Source organism: Athene noctua, chromosome 3 (assembly GCF_965140245.1).
Source record: "Athene noctua chromosome 3, bAthNoc1.hap1.1, whole genome shotgun sequence".
NCBI lineage: Eukaryota > Metazoa > Chordata > Aves > Strigiformes > Strigidae > Athene > Athene noctua.
Genome location: NC_134039.1, coordinates 25677231 through 25704962, shown reverse-complemented (window position 1 = coordinate 25704962; position 27732 = coordinate 25677231). Strand labels below are relative to the sequence as shown.

Genomic DNA, 27732 nt, shown 5'->3' with positions numbered 1-27732 from the left:
TCTGTTTTGAAAAGTCACAAGTGGAAAATTTTAGAAACCCAAAGATAAATGAGAAGTAAAAATTGCAGGAAAGACTGAATTTCACAATTCACTCCATGCAATTGTCAATGTAAAAATAAGCAAGAAACAGGGAAAATACAATCAGAAAAGTTGTAAAATTGAAATTGGAAATGTTGGAACCCTGGGAATTACTGAAATGTTTCTTGACTTTTAGTTCAGGAGGACTAATTTTCATTCCTGCTCTTGCTGCTTTCCCATTTCTCAAAACTCCACCAACCTTTATTTCTACCCTTGAATTCAGTAAGCTAGGATTTCATGTCACATATAGAGTTGGATACGTCAAGTGCCTTATTTACAAAACATGTACAACTGTTGTGCCGCCAAGGTGCTTTCTGTACTAGGAAGGATTTATGGGAACTTATTTTCACCTTCATTGAAGGTGCATTAGGCTTAGTGATGGAGAGAAGATGGGACTACTGTCCTGTCCCAGCTCCACTCAAGCTCAAAGAGCAGTGCTGACAGGTATATTCAGTGTATTGGGGGTTCAAAATGGCATTAGAGCAAAACTTTTCTGTGAGATCTGCTGAGATGAGGCTGCCAGCATCCACCTTCACTCTGGATCCTCTTGAGATGAGCAATGCACTTGTAGCAAAATCAAATATTTATCACGTACACCAGTTCTCTGTTAAATGGAAATGCTGGCATGATGATGACAATGTCAAGACTCGCCTGCCAAATTTGAATAGGTTGGGAGGAATCATCTTTTGTTTCTGATGCTGAGCAAGGGCACAGAAGAGGTTGGTTAAATTCTGGGTGAGCCACAGGCTTTCTGTATGAGGTAGCACAGAAGATTTAATCTCTCTGCACCTCAAGTCCCTATCTATAAAACGGGGATAATAATGCATCCTGGCCTTACAATAGGAGGTGAGGGTAATTAATTAACTTCAAACAAACATTGAGATGGTAGGAATAACAAGGATGGCATACTGTCTTAGGTAAGCACAGAGCTACATAGAAATTAAACTTCAGATTCACTTTGCATTAGCTCGCTGCTTGGTGAGTTATTCCAGATTTGTACTTACGTAGATAAGAACAGAAGTTCACCTTGGATATTGTTTTGACATGTGCATTTGGTACGCCACAGCAGAGTATTTTTTTTTTTTCACTAGACAGAATTGCATACTTAAAGGTAGAACAAAATAAGAAGTTAAGAACATCACATAATCATAGAATCATTTAGGGAAAGACCTTGAGTCCAAAATGACTGCAGTTCAGGGTGCTTAAAATTTGGATTATCTTTTTCAGCTGATAAATTGTGGTGAAGATGTGTTGATATTCTACAACGACAGAGCATCATTTCCAGTCCTACTCCAAATGATGTGTTCAGAGCGAGATCGAGCAGATGAGAGTGGACCCTTAGCGTATCACATCACTCTAGTGGAATTGCTAGCAACTTGTACAGAAGGAAAGAATGTATACACAGAGATCAAGTGCAATTCACTCCTGCCACTGGATGATATAGTGAGAGTAGTGACCCATGACGACTGCATACCTGAAGTAAGACTCATGGAATGAGGAAGCTAATTTATAATTTTTAGAAAATCAGAAGATGTTTTGTTGTTTATAATATGCTGTCAAGTTATTTATACAGAAAACAGGCTGGAAACAGGTGGTGTTCGTTAATGGGAATAAGTGAGAAAGGATAGCCAGTATTTTCTTAAATCTTTACGCTTTGATTGTCAGCTTTTTGGGGCAGACACCTTGTTTTGTTGTTGTGATTTGTCCAGCCACTATTAGAGTTTAATGCTCTGATAATTTCTGGCTGTAGCTGTGAAGACTTAGCCAAGTGGTTAGTCAAGCCAATGTTTTGCCACTACCTGAATTTGTTGGAAATGATGGGCAGCATTCTAGCCCATCATGGGAGTTTTGGGTGAAGTCTCGTTTTATTAAATTCAATTGCAGTCCAGCAAATGTTTTTATTCAAGGCCCAATTCTACAGCTACTATTTGTCATGCTTCAGTAGGACTGTGATACCTCACGTTGATCAGAAGGGGAATATTTGTTTGCACCAAACCTGATGTGATGAAAAGAAATCTTTTCACAGTCTTTGTAAGAAGCTTGCTCTTGAACTGTGTATTGGTCAGAGGGATTTCTGAAGGCAGTCTGATGGAAAAATGTAGCTCCTATCAACAGAACTGGGACTGACAGCAGTAGACTCCCTTTGTGCTGTGAAAAAGTCCCCTTGGGATCAACTGATTCTTTTCTTAAAAAGAAAAGTTTGTGCTCAGAAGTTCCTCCTAACGTTAATTTCAATAGATGCTAATTTAAAAAAAACCAAACAAATGAAACCTAGAAGTCTGACAGGAATTTTCTCCTGACTTCATTAAACATATGCAACTATCTCCTCTCCTTTGACTGTGACAAGAAGTTCGCAGTGTATCTGCATATGTTTATGTTTAAACTGTACATTTCAGGCACTGAGTATGCATTCTTATCATGTGCACATGCAGACTTGTAATGCAGGAGAGGAGTGAGACTGCAGTCCTCCTGTTAAGCCTTGTGCTGCTGTTGCTGCAGTCCCAGCACTGCACAACCTTTCTCCTCCATTTAGATCTGAGTTACACCCCTCAAAAATGCAAGTGTTGTATTATGATTATGGGAATGTACTGACTGCAGTCTCAGCTCTGCTAAAGACATTTTTTCTTTTCAAATTTGACAAGTCTGTCACAAGCAAGTCTACTGGCAAGCGCAGGGATGTCCTGCATTTTCACAGCTTCTGGCTTTGGAGCTAGGCCCTTGTAGTCTTAATATAATTTAAATATCAGATTTATTATTGCTTTGTTTTGTGGGGGTTTTGTTGTTAGAGTAAGAATGCTTACAAAATCTTTCAATTTTTCTTCATGTGATCTTTCAGTAAGTACATTAATACATTTGTTGCCATGTTTCTCCTTAAGTCTTCAGAACAGAACATATGCATTATTACTGTTACTAGGGTTTGTTAGTACTTGAAGGATCATCTTTATTGTTCAGTATTTTTGCAGATAGAAAACGTCATGTTAATGGTTTTTACTGTACCATTTCTTATTGTGGTTTTTCTGTTCCTGCAGGTGAAAATTGCCTATGTTAATTTTGTTAACCACTGTTATGTGGACACTGAAGTGGAAATGAAAGAAATCTATGCCAGTAACCATATTTGGAAGTTATTTGAGAACTTCCTTGTTGATATGGCAAGGGTAAGCTTCATGAGACATTAAATATTACAGTATAGTCATGGGTGGCAACTGAACAGGTAACTTTTTTTGGTGAACTTCTTTTATTAACTATTTTTTTCAAAGCTGACAATAGAATGGGTATGGAGTTTGTGGCTTTTTTTTTTAAACAGTCATTTCTCTGTTATTTATCATCATTTAACCTGCTAATTTCTAGCAGTCTTCTCTTTCTAAAAGGGCATCTTGGAACCCATGTTCCTTCCTCTTTTCTTCCAGAAAAATAAATTGGATGCATGTACAGGGTTGAGACTCTGTGTACATCTTCTGGGAGTGTGTGTTACATGACATTATGGTGGTAACTAAGAAAACTCCACATCTGTAATCTTCTCACCGCTGATGTGAATGGCAGGTGTAGAGCTATGGTATTTCGGAATACTAATTCATATATAAACTATAGGCTGCAAGATGGATGAGGCATAGTTAGTACTGTAGGTATTCAATTCCTGTGGACCCTAGTGAGCTTTGTGGTATCATTACTTGTTGAATTAAATTTCAAGTCAGAAGATTCCACTCCCTGGTATTTTGGAGGCAGAAGACAAGGGAAATCTTATGACTTCCAGAAGGATAAAATACAGTAATAGAGCCATGAGGGGAAGCTAGTATGATGTAATGATTACAGCTTACATTACATATCCTTTTCTGGGAGGTTAATGCTTTTTGCAAGAGCCTAATGTCAATACTAACTAATGGAGTTCCTCTTTCTGCTCAGGAAGTAGGAGCACAGGTTTTTTGGTGTCTGGTGGACTGTATTTGATCCTTGATGCCAGACAGTATTTTGGGAATGTTCTATAGAGCATGTTGTTGTAGTGCATGCCTATCTTTTCCCAGTCCACGATCCATTACATTTTATAATCCTTCTCACTGTTTGCATTCTTCATTTTGTTGCAATAAAGAAAAAAAAGATAAAAGAATCTCAATTAAGTCCTGCAGCAGACATTTACCCCAAAGTAATAGTGTGCCACAAAATAATTTCTTTGAAACTTATTGGGAGTAAATAGCATGAATTATGGCCAAAAGAAGAATGACTGTAAAGACTTGTGCTTTATGATAGACACTGGGACCTGTTCATGTCTCTCTGAAACAGAAAACTTATAAATGGTTGGAGGTTTTTTTCCTTCCCCCACCCAGAAACAGGTTAAGACAAGGATTTTTGTGCTCTCTTTTTGGTAGTAGCTGTTTTCAGCAGTAATGAGACTGTTTTCTTGCTCTTTGTCTTGTCTCTGTGATCATGTTGTAACAGTGAAAGCCCTTCTGGACAAACCAGGCTTGTTTGAAAATTAAGATGAGAAACCTCCTTGAAGGGGGATTCTGATTTTTAATCTCGCTGGTTTTACCCCAAGAAGTGTTTTCTTCTGTTTAATTCCCTTTCTGGGTTGCCCTTTCCTGATGTGTCCTGGTGTTGATCCTCCAAAAAGACTACCCTCCCTAACCCTTGAACGTGATCAGTTTTCTTTGCTCTTGAGCTAGAAGGAGACATGTAGAAAGAAGGCTCCACAGTTGCTTTCCTGAGCCTGCAGACGAACTGCACAGTGCCAGATGATGTAGAGTTGTCCTGATGCTAGTGACCACTGAACTTGTTTTGACATACCCTTTGCATAAGAGAAATTAGATGCCAGATCTTCAAAGGTGAAGAGTGAGTGTATTATTAATGTATTTTGTGTGTGTGTGGTGTTGGCATCAAATGGCAAAATGCAGGTTTATTTTGCTCTCCTGCAAAGTCCTCAGGGCAGATGCCTAATCCTTTTAATTTCCCGGTTAATAGCTAAAAGAACTAAAATCATGTCAGAAGTGCTCTGGCCTGTCCTGCTCTTCAGCTAGGTCCCTGTGGGTAGCCACATCTTCCAGGTTGCTGAGTATTTGTTCAGGTTTGGTTTTCTGGGGCCCAGACAAAGCCTGTGTGTTATAAATACATCAGTGTTACGTAGCTATCAGGACAGTTAGAATGCTGTCAACCTCATGAAAGATGTTAGAATAGCTTTCAAAGCATTTAGAAAAAGAGCCCTTTGATCCTCAGTGTTATAGTGAGCTAAAAGGGATGTTTTTGCATGGGGGAAGGGGAAATGTTTTTCTTTTAGCTGCTACAAATGCCTGTCACTGGGTGAGTTTGTGAGCTTCGAGTCTGAGTCTGTTGTTAGAGAGCACTAAGGTGAAACATGGAGAGTGTTATTCTCAGGTTGGATTCCTTCCTTTTTTATTAAAAAAAAAAAAGTATCCAATTTTTTAATCTGTTACTGGATTGAGGAAGGAAATATTTAGTCCCCAACTGTCATTCTCTTTCAACAATGTGGTACATTGCAAAGCAGACATGAGGCAGATTCATGTATAAATTCCATTTGCCAAAAGCAGTCACGCTCTCAAAGACACCCCATTTCTACAGTTTCTGCCAACCTACTTTCTCCCATGTATGACTTAAAATGTTGCACCAAGCAAAGTGGGTGCTGCTGAGAGAAAGGCTTCCCTTTCCTGTGTGTGGGCCAGCTATAATCTGAGCAGGATTAAAGAAGGAGCCAAGATCTGACAGCTGTAAAGTCATCCTGGCTTTATCTGCAGAATTTTTTGAAGTATTATTCATGTAAGTTTTGGTCCCAAAGCCTCTTAAGGGGTTTTTAAACACTGCTTTCTCAATCCTCATCTTCATTTCATGCATTTCAGGTTTTTTCTTTCACAGGGAAACACCTTTCAGTCCCCAAAGGGCAGAGGGATTAGAACAAATGAGAGGATTTATGAATTCCTTCTGCACTGGGAATTTTTCAGACAGGTGTTGGAGCAGAGTGGCATCTCCACATATGGCTCTGCTTTTCAGGCAAGCAAAGGGGAAAGCTTAAAAGCGTTTTGGAATTTAGTTTTGGTGATTTCTAAATTTACCATGCTAGTACTGCACAGCTCCCTGTCTTCCCATCAGGATCACAAGTGCTGAGCCTCAGAGCTACTGATTCCAGCCAAAATAGGCATGCAGATTAATTAAAAGCAGAAGAACTTCAAGATGTTTCTAGGTTTTTTTAATTTTGGATTATTAAGTGAATCTGTTACCTCCATTAGGACTGGGGGTGGTGATGCTGTCATACTTTTCCCGAAACCGAAGGGCTGAAGAGTTTACTATTTCAGTTTAGCCACTGTTGCTTCTCTGTCCAAAATCTTTCCTTTCCCAGGGTGATAAAAAATGCAATACGTGGGGGCATGACTTGTTTATCTGACACATTTTAGAAAAGCACACAAGCCAAGCTCTTCAAGATGCCTCATTTCTGTAGATCTCACGTTATCTTTTGGTATTCCTCTGCCTACCATATGACAATGCTTGTGTGTTACACTCAAAAAGTTTTTGTGTTCCTGTGAGCTGAACTTGAGTGCTTTTGGATGTAACATCAATAACCTTCCTTAAAACACTCCTGGCAAAATTGCTGTTTTGTAGTGTCCAAGCATGACAGTGCCAGTGTTTAATTAGCATGTTTGCCCTGTGTGAAATATAGATTATCTTTCTGCTTCTGTCACCAACTCTTCTCTGTGACCTTAAGCAATTCACTCAGTTTCTCTGGACTTCAGTTCCCCGTCCATAGTGTGAGGTAATGGTAAGTATGTACCACTCAGGTTAAATGCTCAGACAGTAATGAGGTTACCCCAGAAGTCTATATACAAAATAAATTATGCTTTCACATAGATTCTCTAAAACATTATAGTAATCTGTACCTTGCATAGGTGAAAGAGAGAGAACAGCTTTGCCTTTCATTTCTTGTTAAACATAACTAGAACTTCCTATTTAAAGGCTGTCGAAGAGGTAGTGTGACTGTAGTCTGTACTCCTTATTTCTCGAGGCTTGCCATTCTTTCCATGTTTGGCTCTCTGTAGACTCCTTTTAGTGCTGTTTACACTGACATGTGCAAATTCAACATGACTCTGTGTAGATGTTCACAACTGTTGAAAAGAAATTTAATACTGAAAGATGCATTCCACCCCAGTGATTTTTTCCTTTTTTTAAGCATGACATCTTTATGCAGAAAGAAACTTTTAATGTTATACCAAAGGGTGTCTTCAAGAATCTTTTGTACAAATCTTCCCACATCCTCCCACCATTTATTCATCCTTCTGTGTTCCAGAGTTGTCCCAGTACCATCCATTCTCTTTTTTTCATTGTTTTTAGCTTGTCTTTCATATTTTCCCCGTGTTGATTTTCTAAGTAATGCTGCTTGTTTTACAGTTTGCAATCCTAAAAGCTGTTGGTATTGACTATGCTATTTCCTTTTTTCCCCGTCTTTTTTAAACATTTTTCCTGCAAATCAGGTTCAACTTTGCCACCCATTTGTGGTGACTGATCGTAGAGAGAAGCTGAACGTTACATGAAATCTTTCTAACCTAAGGTGTTTATGTGTCATCTTTCTCTAAAGCCTCTTCCAACCAGCCCCACAGTGGGAGGAAAGGCCCATTCTCTTCTTGAATCTCTCTAAGTCTGTAAGTGGCATGCAATGTGCTGATTTAGGGGGATCTTTTTTCACAGCATGGGAAAGAATAGACAGACAGCCAGAAAGAGCTAGTTCAGAAGAGAAGGGTATTCAAAAGACAACATGGACCTCCAAGAAGAAAGATATGTCACAAATAGAGCTTGAACCCTAACATAGTTATCTCTGACAAATTTTATATACATATCCTTTGGTATGTCATATCATATTAACAAGAAATATTACATGTGTTGTAATAAATGCAAAATTATAAAGTTTGCTTATTTATAAGAACTAAATCTCATTGTTTCCTCCTTCTTCCCTGTAGGTTTGTAACACAACCATGGATCGCAAACATGCAGACACATCTCTGGAGAAATATGTCACTGAACCTGTGATGAACATTGTGAGTGGCTTCTTCAGTTCACCGTTTTCAGATAACAGCACCAGCCTCCAGGTAACAAAAAGAGACACAGACAAATAGGTAATTCAGTCTGTTAATGAGATACCTTCTGCTACCCAGATAGGAATGCTGTATCTTTACATCCTTCTTTAATTTCTCTGTCCCCTCTCATGCCACTGGCTAGCAGCATAATTCCTCCTTAAAACAGTTACTCTTAATTTTTATCACTTACAGCTCTGAACCAGTAGGCAGATCAATATGGTCAGATTTACTCTAGCCTCTTGTGAATTCACTGGAGGGAGTATCCTTGAAGAATAATGGTCTATTTTTGTATTCATATGAGAAAAATGCTGTGGCCTATGACAAAAGGGACACATACCTGAGAACTGGGAAGACATCTCTGTCCTTCTGCTCTGTACAGTGTTTGCTTGATATCAGTGGCAATCTGAGGAAAAAATGCATGGTTTGGCCTTTTTAGAGGTGAAGCACTGATTTCTGTTCCCTCCAGTCCTGAAGAACAAAGAGAATTTAATGGAGTTCTAACTTGAGTCTACAAGCTTAAAACCCCTTGCATGTGGTTTACATTGTGTCAAACCCTAAGGCAGTTGCCGGGAGATCCTAAAGAGTAAAATTCCATGTTTATCTTTCTGTTTTCAGACACACCAGCCTGTTTTTATTCAGCTGCTACAGTCTGCTTTTAGAATTTACAACTGTACCTGGCCAAACCCAACACAGAAAGCCTCAGTGGAGTCATGTATCAAGACTTTGGCTGAAGTGGGTAGGTGCCAGGTTTTACTTTCATTATTGTTCTCGGTGTTTTAAGATCAGACTTACATGATGTTGAACAGTTTTTAATTTGACTTACCATCTTGAAATTGTGACAGTGGTGATTTCAGAAATCCCACTTTTTGAGGCGAAATACTTCCTCCTTTTATAACCCATTAAAATCTGTCCCGTCAGATAGGGTTGTTAGGTGAAACCGGTAGGTCAGAGAGATTAGTTTGCTAAGTAAGCAGTGATTGAACTTTACCTCAAGTAAGTTATGATGTTAAAACACAACATAAACTGTGAGAAAACCTGGGCTTTTTTGGTCGTGCTGGGCTAAATTTGCAGAAGATGTTGTAAGCAGTGATGCATAGCAACTGTGCGCTGGAGAACTCCCGTCATTTTTCCCCTCGGTTCCTGTGAGATGCATTCATTATTGTCAGTCACAGTCCTGGGCTTGTTCAGGTTTTGTCCCATCAGGGAGTTGGCGATGGAAACCACAATTGTACCACTCCATATCTTCTCTGCGTACTCTTCGCCATCAGGCCCGCTCATTTACTGCTGTTACACAGTCAGCCTTGTCAGGGGAATATTGCCTTGCACTGGCAATGAAACCAGATTTGGTCCTTAGGGCAGCTAATAATTTACAGGTTTTCAAATAAATTCAAATACCATGTTAAAGTGGAAGATAAATTCTTATCCTAGAATAAAAAAGATTCTTCACCGGTACATAGCTAAGACTGGCAAAAGTTCATTCTTAAGTTAAAGTTCTGTGAATATAATTTTAAAGTCTTCTGCCATTACAGAAAAAAGGATTATTCAATACAGTTTCTAAAAGTCAGTCATTCTGATTACTTGTAGAATAAGGTTCTGCTCAGTGTGAATGAAAACTGTGTAGAGCTGTCGATGCATTTAATAAATAATGATTAAATGATATGAGAGAGTCCCTTAACCATCTGCAGCATCTGTGGCATTGTAACAATCAACTCTAAATTTAGATTTTGGAGTAGCTTTACAGGAGTATCGCTTATCATTTTAGCCAAAACATCTCATTAACTTTCTGTGTGAATGAGAATAAGCAGTTACCTGAAAACTTAGCAACCTTCCATTGTTGTGTTTGTTGTGCAAATGATTTAATTATGAATCCATCTGGCAAGACAACTTTGGAAGTGTAAGACATTTTATTTCCTTTATGCTCCAGCTACTACAGTTTCAAATAAAGCTCTAGCCCTACAAATCCTTGTCTGTGTGTTTAACACGTCCCTGCTCTTCTCTGGTAGTTCTGGAAAGTGTCATCAATAAATTACTTCCTTTGGGAGTCTGGGAAAAGGGGGAAGAAGTAGGACAGATGAGAGTATTTTTGAGACTGAGCATGCCCTATTTGTGCTTCTAGACAGCTCAGTGTCTTCATTTCTGTAGAGCTACACATAAAACCCCAAATTCTAGCTCAGAGAGGTTGCTGTGTTATCTCACTGAGATGAGGGTATTTGGAGACACCCAAGCATAGTGCTGAGACAGCCTGAAAGCTGAACTCATTCCCACAGCAGCCTGACAGGGTATGCATGGGTCACCTTAACAGCCTGGCAGATCCAGCTTCTTGGCCAGGTACACTAGCATGTGAAAGGGTTGGTGGTTGTTGGTAGGTAGTCTTCTGTGTGCCTCTCATTCCTGAGGGAGTCAAGGGCATGGCTGTCTGGAGTTTTCTTCAGATACGTGACCTTGTTCCCTACTTAGTGAATTTAATTTCTACCTCCGCTGTAGTCTTTTCTCTCCTTCCTTTTTCTGGTTTATGGAGATGGTTTACAGTTGGGTTCTTTTTATAAGTATGCTCTTGTTCTGCCCTGTGGGTCCAACCTTCTTGCTGCTTTGGCTTTCCACCCATGGGACTCCAGCTGTGCCTTGGGCACTTGCAGGCATGGCAGAGTGGAGCCAAGCTGCTGGTGAAGGGCATTGCCCTGTGCTCCCTGCAGTGTCAGCAGGGCAGGGAGGCTGCATATGGCCTGGGGGTGACTCATGTTAGCATACACATAGCCAATCTCCTTTTGTCCACATCACAATAACTCTTTGAGGATTCATCATTAATATCAAGCATGTTCAAAGTGTATTGTGTTGTTATCTGTCCTGGGTTGCAGTGTATTCTATTAGCATCCTCATGAGCTGTCGAAATCAGGTGGGGCAGTGTTTCCTTGCTTCCCCCCCCCCCTCCAGACTATCTTTCTGTTAATGGCCCGTCGATGCCTTGCAGCATGACTCATTATCCCATTGTGAGATGCTCCACCCAGAGGGAGAAAACCAGCATTCCATCCTGGATATAACCTGAGATTCTGAATACCAGAGACACTCTCTTTTCCACTGGATTTCCAGAGGACAGGAGCTACTTAGCCACCACTGTACTTTTCTGAGGACGAGCAGACCTTTTTTTCTACAGGATCACTGCTTCGGGGGGACTGCAGCCACCATTCTACCAGACTGCTACCACCACCCTGATTAACAGGTGTCAGGTTGTATCCTGACTCTGTTAGTTTAACCCAGTGCTATCTGCCTTTATTTTTTTTTTTCCTTATTAAATTGTTATTCTGACTTGGTGTCTCCCACTAGTTTGTTTTCAAACTAGCACATTATCAAATTGCCACACATTTTTATTTGGTGGTTTTATATTGACAGTGCAGAAAGGGAGTATAAGGGAACAGGTGAGGGAGATTTCCCCAAAGAGCAAGTTAGCCGGAGAAGTGGGAGGGGAGTTTTTAACAACCTTGTGCAAAAGTTTGGATAGTGGAGATTTTAACCACTGGTGATACTCAGTATTTTTAGGCACGGGGCGAAACATGTCTTGCCTGGGCTGATTGAGTAGGCCTGCTCTGCTGAAAGCTTCAGAATAACTGCCCTAGATGGGTGTAGAAGCTTTTAAAATCGAGGCCCTTTTGCAGTTACAGTGCGTGCCTGGTGCCTTTCTCTATTCGATGTTCTGCACAAAATGGTGCTTCTCTTTGAGGAGGCAGAGGTTTCTTCTGTAATGCAAACAGGACAACCTTTTTTTTTTCTTTTGCTGGCTGTGTATGTGAACTAGGTTTGGATTTTGGCTAGGCATATGTAAAAAGCCTTCTGCCGGTTTTTGTTGGGTTTTTTTTGACTTGAGAGTTTGACAGCTTTAATGTTAGGGCCTTCATGTTTCACAGCAGAGTTTAAAAAAACAACCTCTAGAAAGATTTTGCCTGTATCAGAGAGATAGAGTATTGGACAGATTTCTAGCAGGAACCAAAGACTTTTCATGGAAAATAAATGTAGTATAGAGTTGAAAGAGCAATAATGATTTTTTTTTTTTTTTTTGGTGTCATACCCTGGATTTAGGAGGATCTCAGGAGGAAGAAAGATCATACACAGATTTCCCAAGATATTAAAGATCCATGTAATAATGCACTTTTAAAAGACCCATTTCAGAGCAAGTTTGAACCACGTATTTTCTGCTTAGTGCTTACTAGTTTGTTGCTGGCAGGTGGATTTAAGTATTGCCTCAAGACCTTAAGATAATTACATCTGTCTTCTTACCAGCACTGTAAGAATGTGCATTATCTTCCAGGTCAACAAAAGGATATGTTGCAGAAGCTAATTTCTTATAACCCTGGTAAACTTCAACTCCACTTGATCACTAGGGAAAAAAGCTTTTCAGGCTTTACTTGATGCTTTGTCTCCAGGCAGTTGTCTGCCTCCAGTTCAGTAAGAAGCATAGAGGCTTGCTTGTCTTCTTCAGCAGACCCCTGTGCGGCTCCAAGAGATTTGGAACACACAGATAACAACGTGCATCAGGTTTTTATCGCCCAGTAAACATTTGGCTACCTAGCATGAATAGAAACACTTACAAAATAATGTCTGTATATTAATGTGACTTGCTCATATGGATTTTTGAAGCAGATTATCACAGTAATGAGAATTAACACACACACACACATATATATATATATATATATATATATCACTTTTGCTTTTTCTCTATTATTACGTAGGATTGAACTTTTGCTTGAAAATATAGTCCAAAAAATGAATGATGAAAACAGCTTCCATCTCACTGGTAAAATAGCTACAAATGAAAAATGTTTAAAAGGTCCTCTGAAAACAGAGGAACTAAAGATGTCTAACAGTTTAATTTATTTCAAATTAATTCATTATCAAAGGACTTTCAGTTCCTACATTTTACAATCTTTGCAAAATTAAGAAAGGTGGAGGCCAGTCTCAAAGCCTGCATTTTAAACCACCTACTGTCTTTCCATATTGCAAAATTGGGGTGTATTACCTGTCCTCACAACTAAAGATCTAGATTGTATATCTTAAATTGTATTAGAGCAGGGTCTTTCTCCCAGGGCTGACCAGTCTCTCAGGACTCATGCAAAGAACTGTCTTTGCTTCTTAATTAAGTGGTGATTCTTATATCTTTTCCCCAAGCATGTTTTCTGTTACAAGGCTGAATGTAGTACTATACTCCTGTCTCTGTAGTATCCATTAGCTTTCTCCCTTATGATTTATGCATCTTCCTTCTGATACTGTGTGTGTATCCCAAGGATGTAGTATGTGTATGTCCATGCTGTTACCACCAATAATGAAATAATTGGAATTTCCCAGATGAGTATAAACAGTGGCATATAGGAACCTGCATTTTGTTAGATTATTTCTCTTGGCAGACCATTTAAAAAAAAAAAATCTTTTAACAAGCCAAATCACATTAATCATCAGATTATACTCTAGGATGCTGTGCAGGAGAAGCAAAAGGAGAATCCTTGTTTCCATCCTACAAAATTGGAGGCAAGTCCTGTAAGATTGCTTTTTCATAAGTTCAAAACTAGAACCAGGTACAGAGGAAGTACTACTGTGTGATGATCAGGGGAAAGGAGAACAGTGTTACAAGAGGAGACTACAGAAGCCCCACATGTTTTGACTAGCAAAACAAGGGCCTATGTTGTTGCTCTTTAAAAGTGTTTAGGAAGAAGAATGAAGAAGAGACTTTTAAACTAAAGGACAGTGTTGACCCAAAACCAACAGGACACAAATTGTGCTAGATTGTAAATAACCTAAATAAGTTTTGATTGTAACTCAAGAGGTTTGGAACCAATTTTGGAAGGATGTCCTTGGTCAACGGGCCCAGAAAAAATAGAGGGAAGAGGTATGCCAGAAAAGCTAGCTTTGGGCTCGATACATTTTTCAAAAGATATTGAAGAATATGGGTTGTCTGTAACAGAGAGCAGATGGTCCGAAGGAGTAGTGAAGTTCTTTCTAGTTGAGTATTTATTCCCCAATTTCAGCTCATCAGTACCCCTTTGTACAGAATCAAAAAACTCTCCTGTGGTGCTTCTTGACCATGCTTATATGTCCTCTAAAACCCTTTCATTTTCCCTGAAAAATTACAAACAGGAAACATTAAACATAAAATCTAGGTTACATTTAATGCTTTTTTGGAATTATTATGTGTATGTTAAGTCCGTATAGATGAACTTCCATAGAACAATTTTTTCAGCCCTGAAACTACTTTATTTCACCTCCCATTTGAGCTGTAAAATCTTTTCTTTTATTTTATAAAAACCTAGATCTTCATTTTCAATTTTTAGTTCAAATAAAATAATTATCCTGATGTTACTTTTTTGACAGCAAGAAGAATACATTTCAGATGAAGCACATATTTTATTCTATTTTAACTGTTTGTGTTTCCCTAATTGCAAGAAAAATTCAATGATGATCTTTTTACAGACTGATAAATATTTTAGCATAGATTTTCTGCTAGAAAAAAACATCCAAGTGAAGGGTACAAGACTGGCAGGCTTGTGTCTTGTCTATGCAAAGCTTATATTTCTCATAAAAAGTCTTGCTGTTGCTAGCATTAGTGTCTCTCCATCCAAATGCATTTGTTAAGAAGTCAGTAAATGATTAAGGAGCTGGAGGGACTGATTTATGGAGGAAAATTAATTGAACTAAATATGCATTGCTCCATTAAGTGACAACTGGGAAGTGTGGAAGAACTTGATATAGCTGTCTGCAACTACCAGAAGGGTATAAACAGCAAGGAGAAGAGAGTATAGGCTTCACTTCACAGCCAGATACAGCTGTGGGTTTTTTGTGATCCAGATTGCCCATCATGCTCCACCTTGAGGTGCTCTAAGGGGTGAAATGCCTGTGTGAGTCCCAGAAAACCCACACCAAAGATGGCTTAGGGTACTGCAAATAGCTAAATAGCTGTGAAGCCACTAAAGACTGTTGTATTTTGTATACACTACAAAAGCTAATGGAGTGAAATGTAAAATTAGGGAGCTCTAGATAGGAATATCAAGAACGGCAAGCTTCCTTATGGCAAGATAGATTACTCTGAAGAATGGGCTTCTAAGGAAAATTACAGGCAAAGGCCATTTCCTGGAAATTCTTAGTAGTAAATTGGTCCTAAGACTCAGGTAGGCAGTATAGTGAAAGGGTAGTGCTTCAGCAAGCATTCCTGAAATAGATCCTTTTACTTCCAATTTCTGTGCTTCTGTGAAGAGAACTACATGCTGGTAATTTAAAAAAATACATCTCATCCCATTTCAGCCCTTCTGTTAGCAGCTGGACTATGCTCTTGGGGCTTCGGGGGAGTCTAGCTCAGTCATAGAGAGCAGCTTGATTTTTAGCTACTCAACATTATTGTCGCCCTTTTCTTTTGAGTCTCCATCTCAAAGTACTTTTTCATAGTTTAAACAGTAAAGGAGAGGAAAGTTGCTGATGCACTGGATACACACAAACCATCCAGCACAGAGCAGAACATTTTACTGTGACCTAGCTGAATCTGCAGCACTGTGTTGCTTACCGTTTCCACAGGTACTGTTTACTTGTTTGTCTTGGCTCAACTGTGGCTACTGCTGATAGCATAATTGTGAGCTGCGGATTGAGAGTTGTGCAAAGGATTTCCCAGCAAAGAGCATTTCTTCTGACACTGGGAAAACAGTGTAGTGTACTCAAGGTGTAATTAGTCCTGTGCAGGGTGCCGTAGATAAGAACTGGTCAATATATAAGACTGTGCTATGTACTCCATGGCAGGGCAGAATTTACCTTAGTTGAAGACGTGTTCTGGTCCCTCCTGGTAAATATCCTGCTTTGATACCTATGGTACCAGTTTACATACAGCCACATAGCATGCTTTTTTTCCCCAAGTTCACTAGTCAGATGAAAGACAGAATTTTACCCTCTCCTGGCTCCTTTGTCTACAGCTCTAACCTTATTTTGCAAGTTTGAGTGCCATCCAAAAGTATTTCTAAGTGAAACAAAAATAAACATGCTTTTAAATATTTTATGTTCATACTTTAAGGGTGATTGACACATTTTGAAGAGGAAAGCAGCCTACAACACCTAAATTAAAAATAAATATTTATGTTCACATTTGTTCATCAGCTTTCCAAAATGTAAAAATATTTTTCATGTTGTTTTAAATAATGAAATGTGAAACAAATGAAAGATAAACTTTCTACAAGCTGCAAAGAAATAAGAAGACAAAGGCTTTGTTTATAGCTTAGACTTCAACAGTGCCCTTTGACAACCAATACAAATCTTAATTACAAATGGAATTATACATTTAAGAGCTGTTCAAAACAAAGGAGTATTTTTTTTCTCTCTGGTTTTCTTTGTGATGGTTTTAATTAGTTGCAACTCTTTGAACAATCATAGACCTTGACTGCTCCTCAGACACTGATGGAAGTTGTTAACTTCAGATGGCATCTATAGGACTGCAAAAGTCTGAGTTTTCCCCTGAACAGCATGCTCCCCATTGCTAAATTTATTCCTGGGTATATCAGGATTCTGCATACATGCGACTTAATTGAGAAATCAGCATTGTCCAATAACATTCCAGTGATTGACATTAGGACACAATAAATTGGATTAATAGGCAGCAGCACCCTACCCACGCTGTCAGAACTTTAATGGACTACTGTAACAAAGTAAGCAGCTGCAGGGCAAATGTGTTTTGAAAAATAACCCAGTCAAATAATATGGAAAAACAGTCATAAGAAATAATGGCCAGCCATACATGGTATTTTCCTCATGATAATCAGGAACCTTGCCTTCAAATCAAATGGAGAGTGGAAAGGAAAAGTCAGTTTTCAGTGTGGAAACTGCTGTACATCTGCTGCTGATTTGTATATGGTTGTGGGGAAATGTATCTTCCCATCGTGACCTAAGAAAACTTTATTTTTTAATTCCCTATGGCAAACTGTTCAAAAAAAAGTGCCTACCAGAAATAAGAATTAGAGATGTCTCTTCTATCCCAGTTAAACAGCCAGATCCACAGGTGGAGCCTTGGTCCTGCATCAGGATACACCCTTGCAGTGGGAAGAGAGGAGGGTGCTCTGCACCTGTGGGAGCCATTAAAGGGATGAGGACATATGTGACAGAGCACTCTTGATGTAGTCTGTGAGATTAGGGGTTGAGGTGTCACAGACAAATTTATGTTTATAATAAATGCTGATATTACAATATATTATTCTGGGGAAGAGAAAGTTTCTGCCTGGGATCTGTGTCTCGCTGTACTTGGCAGCACACAAGCTTTCATTCGTGAGAGCTGTATACCTGACTCGCTGCTTGCACGGACTCCTGTGGGAGTTTGATGCATAGGCTGCTTAGGAAAGAAGGGCATCTGTTGACTTCACAATTTCAGGACTTAAAGTTGTATATGTTTTAAGAACTGGGAGGAGGGGTGGGATTATTTTTGATGCCTTCCACTGCTGTGGAAAGCATACACATTAGTGCAGAATGATAGGGATACACCTCAGAGAAACGTTGTACACAACTCTGATATGGGCTAATGCTTTTTCAAAAATTAATCTTGTTTCAGTAAGGAAAACTGAAAAATTAGTCATTATTAGTTGTTAATGCAAATGAACTAAAACTGCTGCTCTATTTTACTTCTGAATTGTTACTGAACATAAACTGTGCCATGGAAATTAAGTGAAAGGACATAGAATACAAAGCCTAATCACTGGAATGTGACCTAATCTTTCAAACAGAGATACTGCTGCATTGATCTCTTGTTTGTTGAATTTCAGACAACTTAAGCAGACCCATAGAAGAATGTGACTCTGATCTCCAATGGAATGGAGAGATGCAGCAAACACAAAGGTTTTCATGGAGATGAGAGCAGATACCTTCTAACACTGTCTTTCAAACTTCCATTTCAAACAACAGTTCAGGATGCAGTAGTTTAATAGTGGATGCCTTGTAAGAATCCATGCAAGTCTTTCCTCAGTTTTTTTTTTTCTCCGATACTCCCTCTTTTGTCACTTCCTGCCTCTCAGGTCTAAAAAAAAAAATTGCATTTTTTTAACTATTGATTGAATTAATTTAACTATTAGTTAAACTATTCCACATTTATTAACTGTTGATTATAGTGTAGTGGCATCCAGGACACCCATGGTTTAACAAGTCTTGCTTATAGGAAACCAAAGAGAGAGAGAGAAGAGGACACAGTCTTTTTCAGATTTAATTTGTATGCACTTGGTTTCTCAAGGTCTTCACAAGATAATTACACAGGAAAGTAACAAAGAGCACTTGGGATAAATTGGCTAAATGTGCATATGTCTAGAAGAAAGATTTTTTTACTTCTAAACAGTTAGCTATTGAAATAATAATGCACACTCTTTTTGTTACTCTTTTTAATATCTCTGGACCTGATTTTTAAGTTAGTAAAAAAATGATACTGTTTTTAAAAATAAACATCCTATGAAAATATATATATAATATATATGAAAATAAACATACCTATGAAAATATATGCTGGAAATAATCCTCATCTCATTTAAAGTGGTACAGCTTGCTTTCTTTAACTAGATTATAGCTGATTTCTACCAGTTTAGGGTTTTGATCCTTATTTTTAAAACATCCTGAAGTGAGATCTCTCTGCCTCTTAACTTCAAGAGTGTCAGGATTCTGCATACCACAATCTTCATAAGATTTTCAAGTTTTTGCCACTGCAAATGTCTTCTTTTTCTTCCTATTAAAGCAAAGAACCGTGGGATTGCAATTCCAGTGGATTTGGACAGCCAGGTCAACACCTTGTTCATGAAGAGTCACTCTAACATGGTGCAGAGGGCAGCCATGGGGTGGAGAATATCAGCCCGCAGTGGACCTCGTTTTAAAGAAGCTCTTGGTGTGCCTTCCTGGGATTACAGGAATATAATAGAAAAACTACAGGTACAAAAATAGCAAATAGCTTGAATGGTACATTTACCTAATATGTGCCAGATGTGGAAAATACATTAGACTCATTGCATTTTTAGTGCTAGATTACAGTGACCTTTGCAATTCTAGGTGGGGGGAGCGGAGGGCTCAGCTCTTCTCTAGTGTCTGTTCAAAGTGAAGTCAACATGCAGAGCCTTTTGATCCATGATCTGAACTCAGCTCCTACAGAATTCAGTAAAGGGGTAGGAAGTATGTTATTTTTCTCGAAGTGGTCCACAGAGAAGGATCTCCTTTCTGCCTTTTCATGGTCACATGTCCTGTTTTGGCTGCAGAGGAGGTACTGGTGATTTTAGGAGCCTTTATGTCACTGGAGATTGCCTGTAGGATGGAGATCACCTTGTGCATGTAGTGGTTAAATGACATCAGGATTTTATGAACTAAGAAAACAGCAAACCCAGACAAATGGAGGAGCCCTAAAACCAAGGAGGGAACAACTCAGGTTATACTCTAACACCACATACGTTTTTCCAGCACACCGTCATCCTGACTGTTGCTGGGTGTTTTGTGGCATTACTGTAGAGGATAAATTTGAAAGAGAACAGCAATGTAGATAGTAATGGGCACATTCTCTCCCTTGCCCTGCTTGAGGAGTGGCATGAAGAGAGGCCTGAAGTTGCTTTACTGTCACCTGGGTTAATAAGGGCTCTTGCAGCTATCAGAAGTGGGTCAAATAGCCCATTGCACAGTATTGTGCAACTCCACAGCCATGTTCTTCTAGTTTTCTTGTAGTTATGAATGTTATGAATGTCATTAATATTTTTTCCATAGGACATAGTGTCCTCTTTGGAGCAGCAGTTCACTCCCATGATGCAAGCTGAATTCTCAGTGCTGGTTGATGTGCTGCACAGTCCTGAACTTCTTTTTCCTGAGGGGAGCGATGCCAGAGTAAGATGTGGTGCTTTCATGTCCAAGTAAGTGGTGTAAGGAGATGCCTGTTTGCTTCTTTGGAAAAGATGGCAGGGAGATAAATTTTTCAACAGCACTTACCTTGGATTTTCAACAGTGACTTAAGCATGTAGGTGTCTGAGTTCATACTGAAAACTTAAAACTGAGGCTTTTTGCTTCATGTTTTATGTTTCTCAGCAGTTTAGGAGTCTGGAGAGGAGGAGAGAGAGAGGTTGCTTGCCTTGTCTCACTAGAAATGGGATGTTAGTAGCTTGTTAAAATTGTGGCAGGCTCAACCTACTTCTGTTTTCTTAACAGGCTACTTTTGCTATTAATTTTCTCCAAATCTACAGCAGAAACTTAGACTTTCCATGGTAGAATTTTCAAGAATTCATAATGAGGCTGGGTGCTCAGAGCTAGTGGTTTCTTGTTGTTGGTTGTTTTTTTTTTTGGTACAGCAAATAAATCTTTTGATTTTTATTTTGAACTGCCAACAGTTTTTTTAAAAATACATTTCACCACCCCTACCTGGTCTTGAATTATTAGATGTTTTATTTGCAGTCTGTGCATTAGAATAGAATCTTGAAATTTTTTTATTAGTTCTCAAGAGAGATGCCCTCCCCGCCCTTGAGAAACTATGATTTAAACATAGGTAACTTGGGGGAAATGAACACATTTGGCAGCTCTCCTGATTCCTTGGCTTTTTGCATATTCTGCAGAGGTAGCATTATAACAATATACTTCATATGTTTGGAAAGATTAATCTAAATTTTGAGCTTGTCCCACTGCATGTCCTCTGTTCAAACTCCTGTTCAACGTTGGCATCAAATCAAATCTAGGGCTGCTGGACATGGCCCATGTAATGCAATAAACAGTTTTCTATTTTATTTCATTAACTTCCATGGCAAAGGAATGCTTTGCAGAGCTATGCAGAAATCCCAAGATAAAGACGTACTTCTCTAAAAATATTGTTAGTACTGCAGGCCTAAGAGCTGCACTGTTTTAGACTCATAGCTCATGAAATTGGTGAAGATGACAGTGGGAGAGTCCTGCACAGTGTCTCCACTGAGCCCAGGATGGTGTTAGTGTACTAATCCCTGGAGATATTTAGAAGATGTGTAGCTGTGGCACTTAAGGACATGGTTTAGCAGTGGACTTGGCAGTGTTAGGTTTGCGGTTGGACTCAGTGATCTTAAAGGTCTTTTTCAACCTAAATGGTTCTATGATTCTAATTTAGCAAAAATCTAAATATAATCAGTTCTGTTAGGTCTAGATGATGCAGTGGCAGCCCTCCCAACCCTGTTTTTGGTGACTGTGATTTAGCACCATTAATGATGCCATCTTTATGTGTAAATTGGTGGCAACAGTGCTTTTGCTGTATGCTGATCCTAGGCCATAATCTGATGAACTCTGATAATCCACAATAAAGCAGCACTGGTAATGAAGGAAAAAAACCTGTCCAAGTCCTTCAGATTTCCTTCCCCCTTCTCTTTTCACAAATGTTTCTCCAGCAGTGTGCGAATCAGTGCAAGGACCTGCTCTTCACAGAGATAGAAAGGCTGCTTCTGGTATTGGCTTAAGCTGAATAACACCCAAACTCCCATCACGGTCATAGTTGGAGTCAGAAATGTACCTTGTTTTCTGGCTTGAAACAAAGAATCTTGTAAAGTCGTTGTGCAAATATAAACAATGGTTATGTTTCATCCAAATGTCTGCCTTTCTGAATGCCTCCATGTAAGGTTTTTGGGGATCATTCTGCCTTGATGCCATTTGCTAATTACATAATAAATATAACCATTATAGAAGTTGGAACGTGTAAAGGTTATAGCTTTGAAAGTTTGCAAGATGCATGGTGAATGCTGGTTACCTTTAAATAAAGGTTAAAATAAGTTACCTTTAAATGAAGAAAGGATGAAATAGCTAGTTTGGATCTTAATCTGGAAGCATGCATAAAGACTGGATGTAGACTTCTGCTTTCTGTATGGGCAGTACGATACACCCATTGACACAAAAAACTCACAACACCTTGAAAGTCCCTTTTCCTTTCTAATTATGATTTCTTTTGTCTACTTTTATTTCCTTTCCTTGAGGAAAAATATAGTGACAGGCAATTTTTGCATACAGAAAGTGTAGTATGTCTTAGCAACAATGTGCAATGCTCTTTAAGATTTAATATTTTATTTTAAGGTTGATTAATCACACAAAGAAGCTAATGGAGAAAGAAGAAAAGCTCTGCATTAAAATTCTTCAGACATTGCGAGAAATGCTTGACAAGAAAACTAACTTTGCGGAAGAGGTACTATTATTACTGCTACCATATTAGTATTAAATATAGAACTAATAGCATGGTATTAAAATGTTGGCTCTAGGACAGTAACAAAATCCGACATGATTTCAATTTTGTACTTGTTATAAAGATAACGTGGTGTTTTAGGAACAATGTGGTAAGGTGGAAAGTAAGACTGGAACAAAAAGAACTATCTGCCTTACATAGTTTTGTATCAGGGTCTTGACAAGAGTCAAGGCAAGAAAGATGAAATGAATTAGCAGTAGTGAGTATTACTAGATATGATTATTATATATTGGATATTCTGTATTTCTAGAGACTAGTCGTCTTATGTCACATCTGACTTTATCATAAAATCAGTTGGAAATATAGGAATTTTTAATTGCAAGTGTACAGTTTTTCCCTGCTGCCTGTGGTGCCAGACTTTTGTACTCTATACAGTTTTTAATGATCATAAATGTGTGACAGCAATATGTAATGTTTAAGCAGAGCTGCCAGTTTTGGGGAGAATTAAATAGTCTGCACTCTCGAAGTGTCTAATTATTTTTTGCATTCTTCTCTCTCCCCTTATTGCCCAGTTTTCTCCTGCAAAACCAAGTTTTTCAAATACCTCTTTCATCTTGCCTGTGCCTTTGGGTATCAGTAGCTAGATTCAGATTTACATGTCAGCTGCCCCTTCTTTTTGAGCCTATCCCTGTGTCTTTTGTGCGGTTTCCTCTTCCCAGTATTTCTGAGTATTTCCCAAATTCTTTCAGTATTATTCAATCTTAAATATGAATCATAGAGCTAATATCTAATCTCCTGGTGCCATCAGTTTCATTTGTTCACAGCTGACATGTTTAGTCAAGTATGTTCATGGGTTTCACTTTGCCTTGAGAAAAAATAGATTACAATCCAGTGTCGCACTGTTTCGCTGTCTTAAGTGTTTACACCCAAATACTTTCAGATATCGAAGTAAGAGCACTTATGTTACTGTACCTGGCAAAATTATCCACCATTCAGGTATACTAGCTATGAGATTCAATCTTAACCCCAATCTAACCTTAAGAAAAATAAAGTCTGTGGTGCTTAAGATGCTCATGCCTATTTCTGGGTGTTTGAGATTTTAATTTTAAAATTAAATGTTTTGGTCCTGTTATATGATTGATAAAGTACCAACACATTCTTTTCTCTTTTGTGATAGATGAGCCATATATTAGAAATTGGAAATATTCACACTGTCTTTGCTTTGACTGTATATTGTTTGGTTTGATTTTAACATATGGACATGGGAACATATTGCCCAGACTTCTAAGCAACCTGCTTGACAGGATAAAAAAAATCTCAGAGCAGAGAAGTGAGATGAAGACAAAAGCACCCACAGCAAAACATCAGCCCCGTTCTACAGAAAAACAACCAGTGCACACAGAGAAAACCAACCTCGTTTTCACCTCCTGCTCAAAGAAAAATGTGGCTACGCCCAGACAGACAAAATTTTTTTTTTAATGTTGTAACAAGAGTTTTAAGGGTGAAGCAGATATTGTTCTTAATTATTACTCATACTTATTCTGTTATATCTTTCTGGGTCCATAGTGCCACAACATCACATGGAAGAACTAATTTGCTTTAGTAACTGCATGCTATGATGAACTTTGCCAAACCTCTCCAAAATAATTGCACGGACCCACCAAAAATTAACAATGTCTCAGGACTACGGGGAAAAAAAAAAAAAAAGCAACGCTGTAATGTATGACTTTAAACAAGCAAACAAAAAATGTGCCTGTTTTAATTGCCCTTTGTACCCTGTTGTGGATGCTGATGAAGTGAGTGAAGCCACCAGAGGGAGTGTGCTCCATTGGTAGGTAAGGGGCTCTTCACCCAGCCAGCTCAGCCTCTGGTTCTCTGGAGTGGACATAGGAGGTGTATGCCCAGACCCCTCATGTGAACTCTACCATCTCGGTAGGGCATGGTGAGTGGAAGACCTCTTTGGGGAAACTGAATTTCTCCCTTGTGCTTTCTCTGGAGTCCCATAGATTTTACACTGAGGAACCTAATGAATCAGTGCAAACAAATAAGTGAGTAAACAAGCATGTATGGTTTGCAAGTGCTTCTCTGGCTTGCTACTCCTATGAGTCATTGCTCATGGTATGAACTTCAGACTAGTAAAAATATCACAATGAATAACCTCTTGTGCATGTTTCCAACTTTTTTTGAATTGTGATCTCACTGTCAGAAAAGTTATTCAACTATGTTATGCAGAGACTAAAAAAAAATGTAGTAATAAATACATAATGGTAGTACCAGAACAAAGCCACAGAGGAATATTTTGACAAAAAACCTGAGGAGGAAATGCATCATGATGTATTTTGTGTGATAAATTTGACAGAAATGGTAAACCTCCAGTTTCTGCAGACTTTCCAACAGTGAGAAAGAAGGAATAAATAATGAAATACATTTCTTCCTCTCTCTTTCTCTTCCCTTTCCCTTCCACAGTTGAGATCCAGGTCTGGAAACCTTGCCTTTCTACTGTCTTTATCTTTCATTTGACCACTGGAAGGTGGCATGTTTCATTGAAGGAACGGGAGGAAATGATAGCTGTAGGTGCTTATTTCACTGGTTTTATGTCTGTTCCTGTTTCCACTGTCTCAATTCTATTGTTGTGTCTCCCCTTGCTGGTGTGTTTCAGGGCTGCTTGTGCTCTGCTGGCTCCATCCTTGGCTGCCCTTGCAGTTAATCTTTGAGGCAGTGCTTGTTCATGTGTTGTTTTTCATAGTGCAGCAATATCATGTTAGGAATCAAAGTTTAATTTCATAAGCTTGATTTAAGGTATATAAATGACACATAAAACCTCTTGGTCATTGATTGGCTTTCATAAGTAATTGTGGGTGATTCTTACAATCTCCTGGGAGTTCTGTGTTAAGTCCTAGTCCTATTTGTACTGATTAGGTAACTAACTGGAATGAAACTGGATCTACAGCCCCTCTCTTACAGAAGGCTCTTCCAGAATAATGTTAAAACACTTGGGTAAAGCAGTGTGTGGAAGAAGTTGATGTTACCTCTGTTCAGACAGTTACTGTGGTATAGATAAAAGTCTACTTTTGACTGACTGTTCAAGAAGGAAAACAGGAGAAACAGAAAAGACTGTGTTTGAACTAGATCTGCCACATCTGTGTTTGCTTTTTTTGTTGCTGACCAAATATTTTTGTACCCATTTTACAAACCCAGAAGGATCTTGGTTTTGAATTTTTCAATTTTTAAGGCAAGTCTTTTTTGTCTTTCACTGTAGTGCTTGATTTCACTTAAATTTCTGTGTGAATGCTGCCTCTAGACCTACTTACATGTCTCAGTTTGAATCTGAGCAACGTTTCCAAAGACACCTGAGACATGTAGACCACTGATGCATGTTTACTTGGCAAATGACTGGAGCAATTTAAAATCTTTCTTGCTGCCCTGCTGAAAGTGACTCTCCCTACAAAGAGCTGGTGGGCCAAGAGGGTTGAGTCCTCCCAGCTGCTTCAAAGAGGGCTCAGAAGCTTAAATTAAACCCTCCCTCAGTGAATTTGATGAAGTTGTTCAACTCTTGACCAAAGTGTGCCCATATGGCAACTTCTTAACCCACTCTAGCTGCTGACATGTCAGCGCCTTGGGCATGGACAGACTTCCGATTCCCCAACTGTTCTTAAGTGAGGTCAGCATCTCTAGGGGCAAAAATTACTATCTCCAATAACATGTGTATAGAACAAGTTTAATGTAACATTATTGGCTGATCAGAGTGTTAATGGATGATAGCGTATTACAGCATATCCAAGCCTCTATCCCTGCCAACTGGTAGGAACCTAAGGGAACCTTAGAAACCTAAGGGAAACACTATTATAAATAGAGTGAACCTTTCAGTAAGGGTTGCTTGTGCTGCAGAACACAGACTTCATATTTTTTTCCTGCTTTAGGTGTTGAACTACAGTATAAACAATTGAAAACTGCAGTTTTAAGCATCAGCTGAACAAAGACTGTGCAAGATGCTTAATTGTCAGAAATAAGTAGTTGTGCTTTTTGCCTTTTTTTGAAAAAGTAATGAAAAATGTTGTCTTTCTCTTATAAGTTTGCACTAGCTTTGTGATTTAAAATGAAAGAAGTAGCTTTGTAACCTTTCATTTTGCAGTGTTAACGTTTCTGCATTCCACTTTAGACAGGAAATGTAAGCTATCCTCTCCTCTTTGATTTCAGCAACAGCACCAAATATACATGGAAAAAATAGTACAGCTTCAGTGTAAATACAAATGTATTTTATTCGTGTAAGATGTAGTCCCTGATATGTCCACTATCAGCTTGTGACTATTTTGTGCCAGAAGACCTGAGTCTTTTCATGTGGAGCTGTTGACAAAATTCCAATGAGTTTGTCAAAAACAATAGTCACAGTTCCTGAATGTATTGATCCACCAGTCATGCTGAAACCAGTGGGAGCTGCAGGGTTTTTTCTGCTGAGAAAAGTGGTCTCAGTGTGTCTTAGAAGCCAGGAGATGTTGCTAGAAGCCACTACAGTGCCCATGCATTGCAGCTCTTTGAATCAAAGACATTCTCAACTTAAACTGCATTCTATACTAAAGCCTCATCTTTTCAAGGTGATTTTACTTATTTGCATTTGCAAATTAGGCAGCATTCAGATAAGTAGCAAATGTAGGTAAAAATAAAAGGGGAATAAAGAGAATAATTCTGAATATGTGGGGCTTGCTGAATGTATTATACCTTAAAAGGGCACTTATTTTATATGGGAGGAAGAACAGGATCCAAAATTCCTTTATTTGTGTTACTACTCACATTTTTAATTAGTAGCACTGCAGGCACTCTGATACATTTAATTTTTCGTTATTTCTGCTGTCTGTTTTATTGTGCTTATTTATAAAAATGCCTATGCAGTAGCCTGTTTCTTCCTGTAGGCCATTCTCACTAAACTCAGTGTGGCTGTAAGGGCTATTAGAAATACTGTAGGAGAACATTTAAGCTCAGTGATGTTTATACTGACTTTTTTAAAAATCACTTGAACATTTCAGCTAGTAAAGGATATTTTTGCAGTATCCTTCATTAAAAACTCTCTCTTTAGGAAAACAGCCACAGTCTGGGGGTGACTGGAGGTGCAGAGAGGAAGAATGTTCAGTTACCTCTAGCAGTGCCAGCCTGGTTGCTGTGACCAGCACATATATCTGGTGTGGTTTGGAAGCCACTGTTGTGGCTTTGTTATGACAGTTAAGTGATGGATGTATGGCAGAAAGTTCAGACACTGCTGGGGCAAACCTTTCTCTCTGTGCCATGGTTTGATTGAAGGTGGTGGTCTGTTGCAGAACCAAAACCTGCACTGATTGATTCGTTACAGTGGAGTATTCAAGCTTTGCTATTGCTGTGAATCCTCTGGGCGAGTAATTGCAGCAGCAGGAGCATCAGAGCTTTCAGATATGCAAGACTAAACACTAAATGTGGTCA

At 38.8% G+C, this 27732-nt stretch overlaps 1 protein-coding gene across 4 annotated transcripts in view; it reads left to right on the top strand.

Moving 5' to 3' along the window:
• ITPR2 (inositol 1,4,5-trisphosphate receptor type 2) overlaps positions 1–27732 on the top strand; it is a 287303-nt gene that overhangs the window by 133000 nt on the left and 126571 nt on the right. For all 4 annotated transcript variants that reach the window (XM_074902357.1, XM_074902358.1, XM_074902356.1 and 1 more), the window contains exons 31-37: positions 1306–1557; positions 3108–3233; positions 8028–8156; positions 8760–8880; positions 18868–19058; positions 19875–20017; positions 22179–22287. In XM_074902357.1, coding sequence (XP_074758458.1) covers positions 1306–1557; positions 3108–3233; positions 8028–8156; positions 8760–8880; positions 18868–19058; positions 19875–20017; positions 22179–22287 — 1071 coding nt within the window. The remainder of the gene's footprint in view (positions 1–1305; positions 1558–3107; positions 3234–8027; positions 8157–8759; positions 8881–18867; positions 19059–19874; positions 20018–22178; positions 22288–27732) is intronic.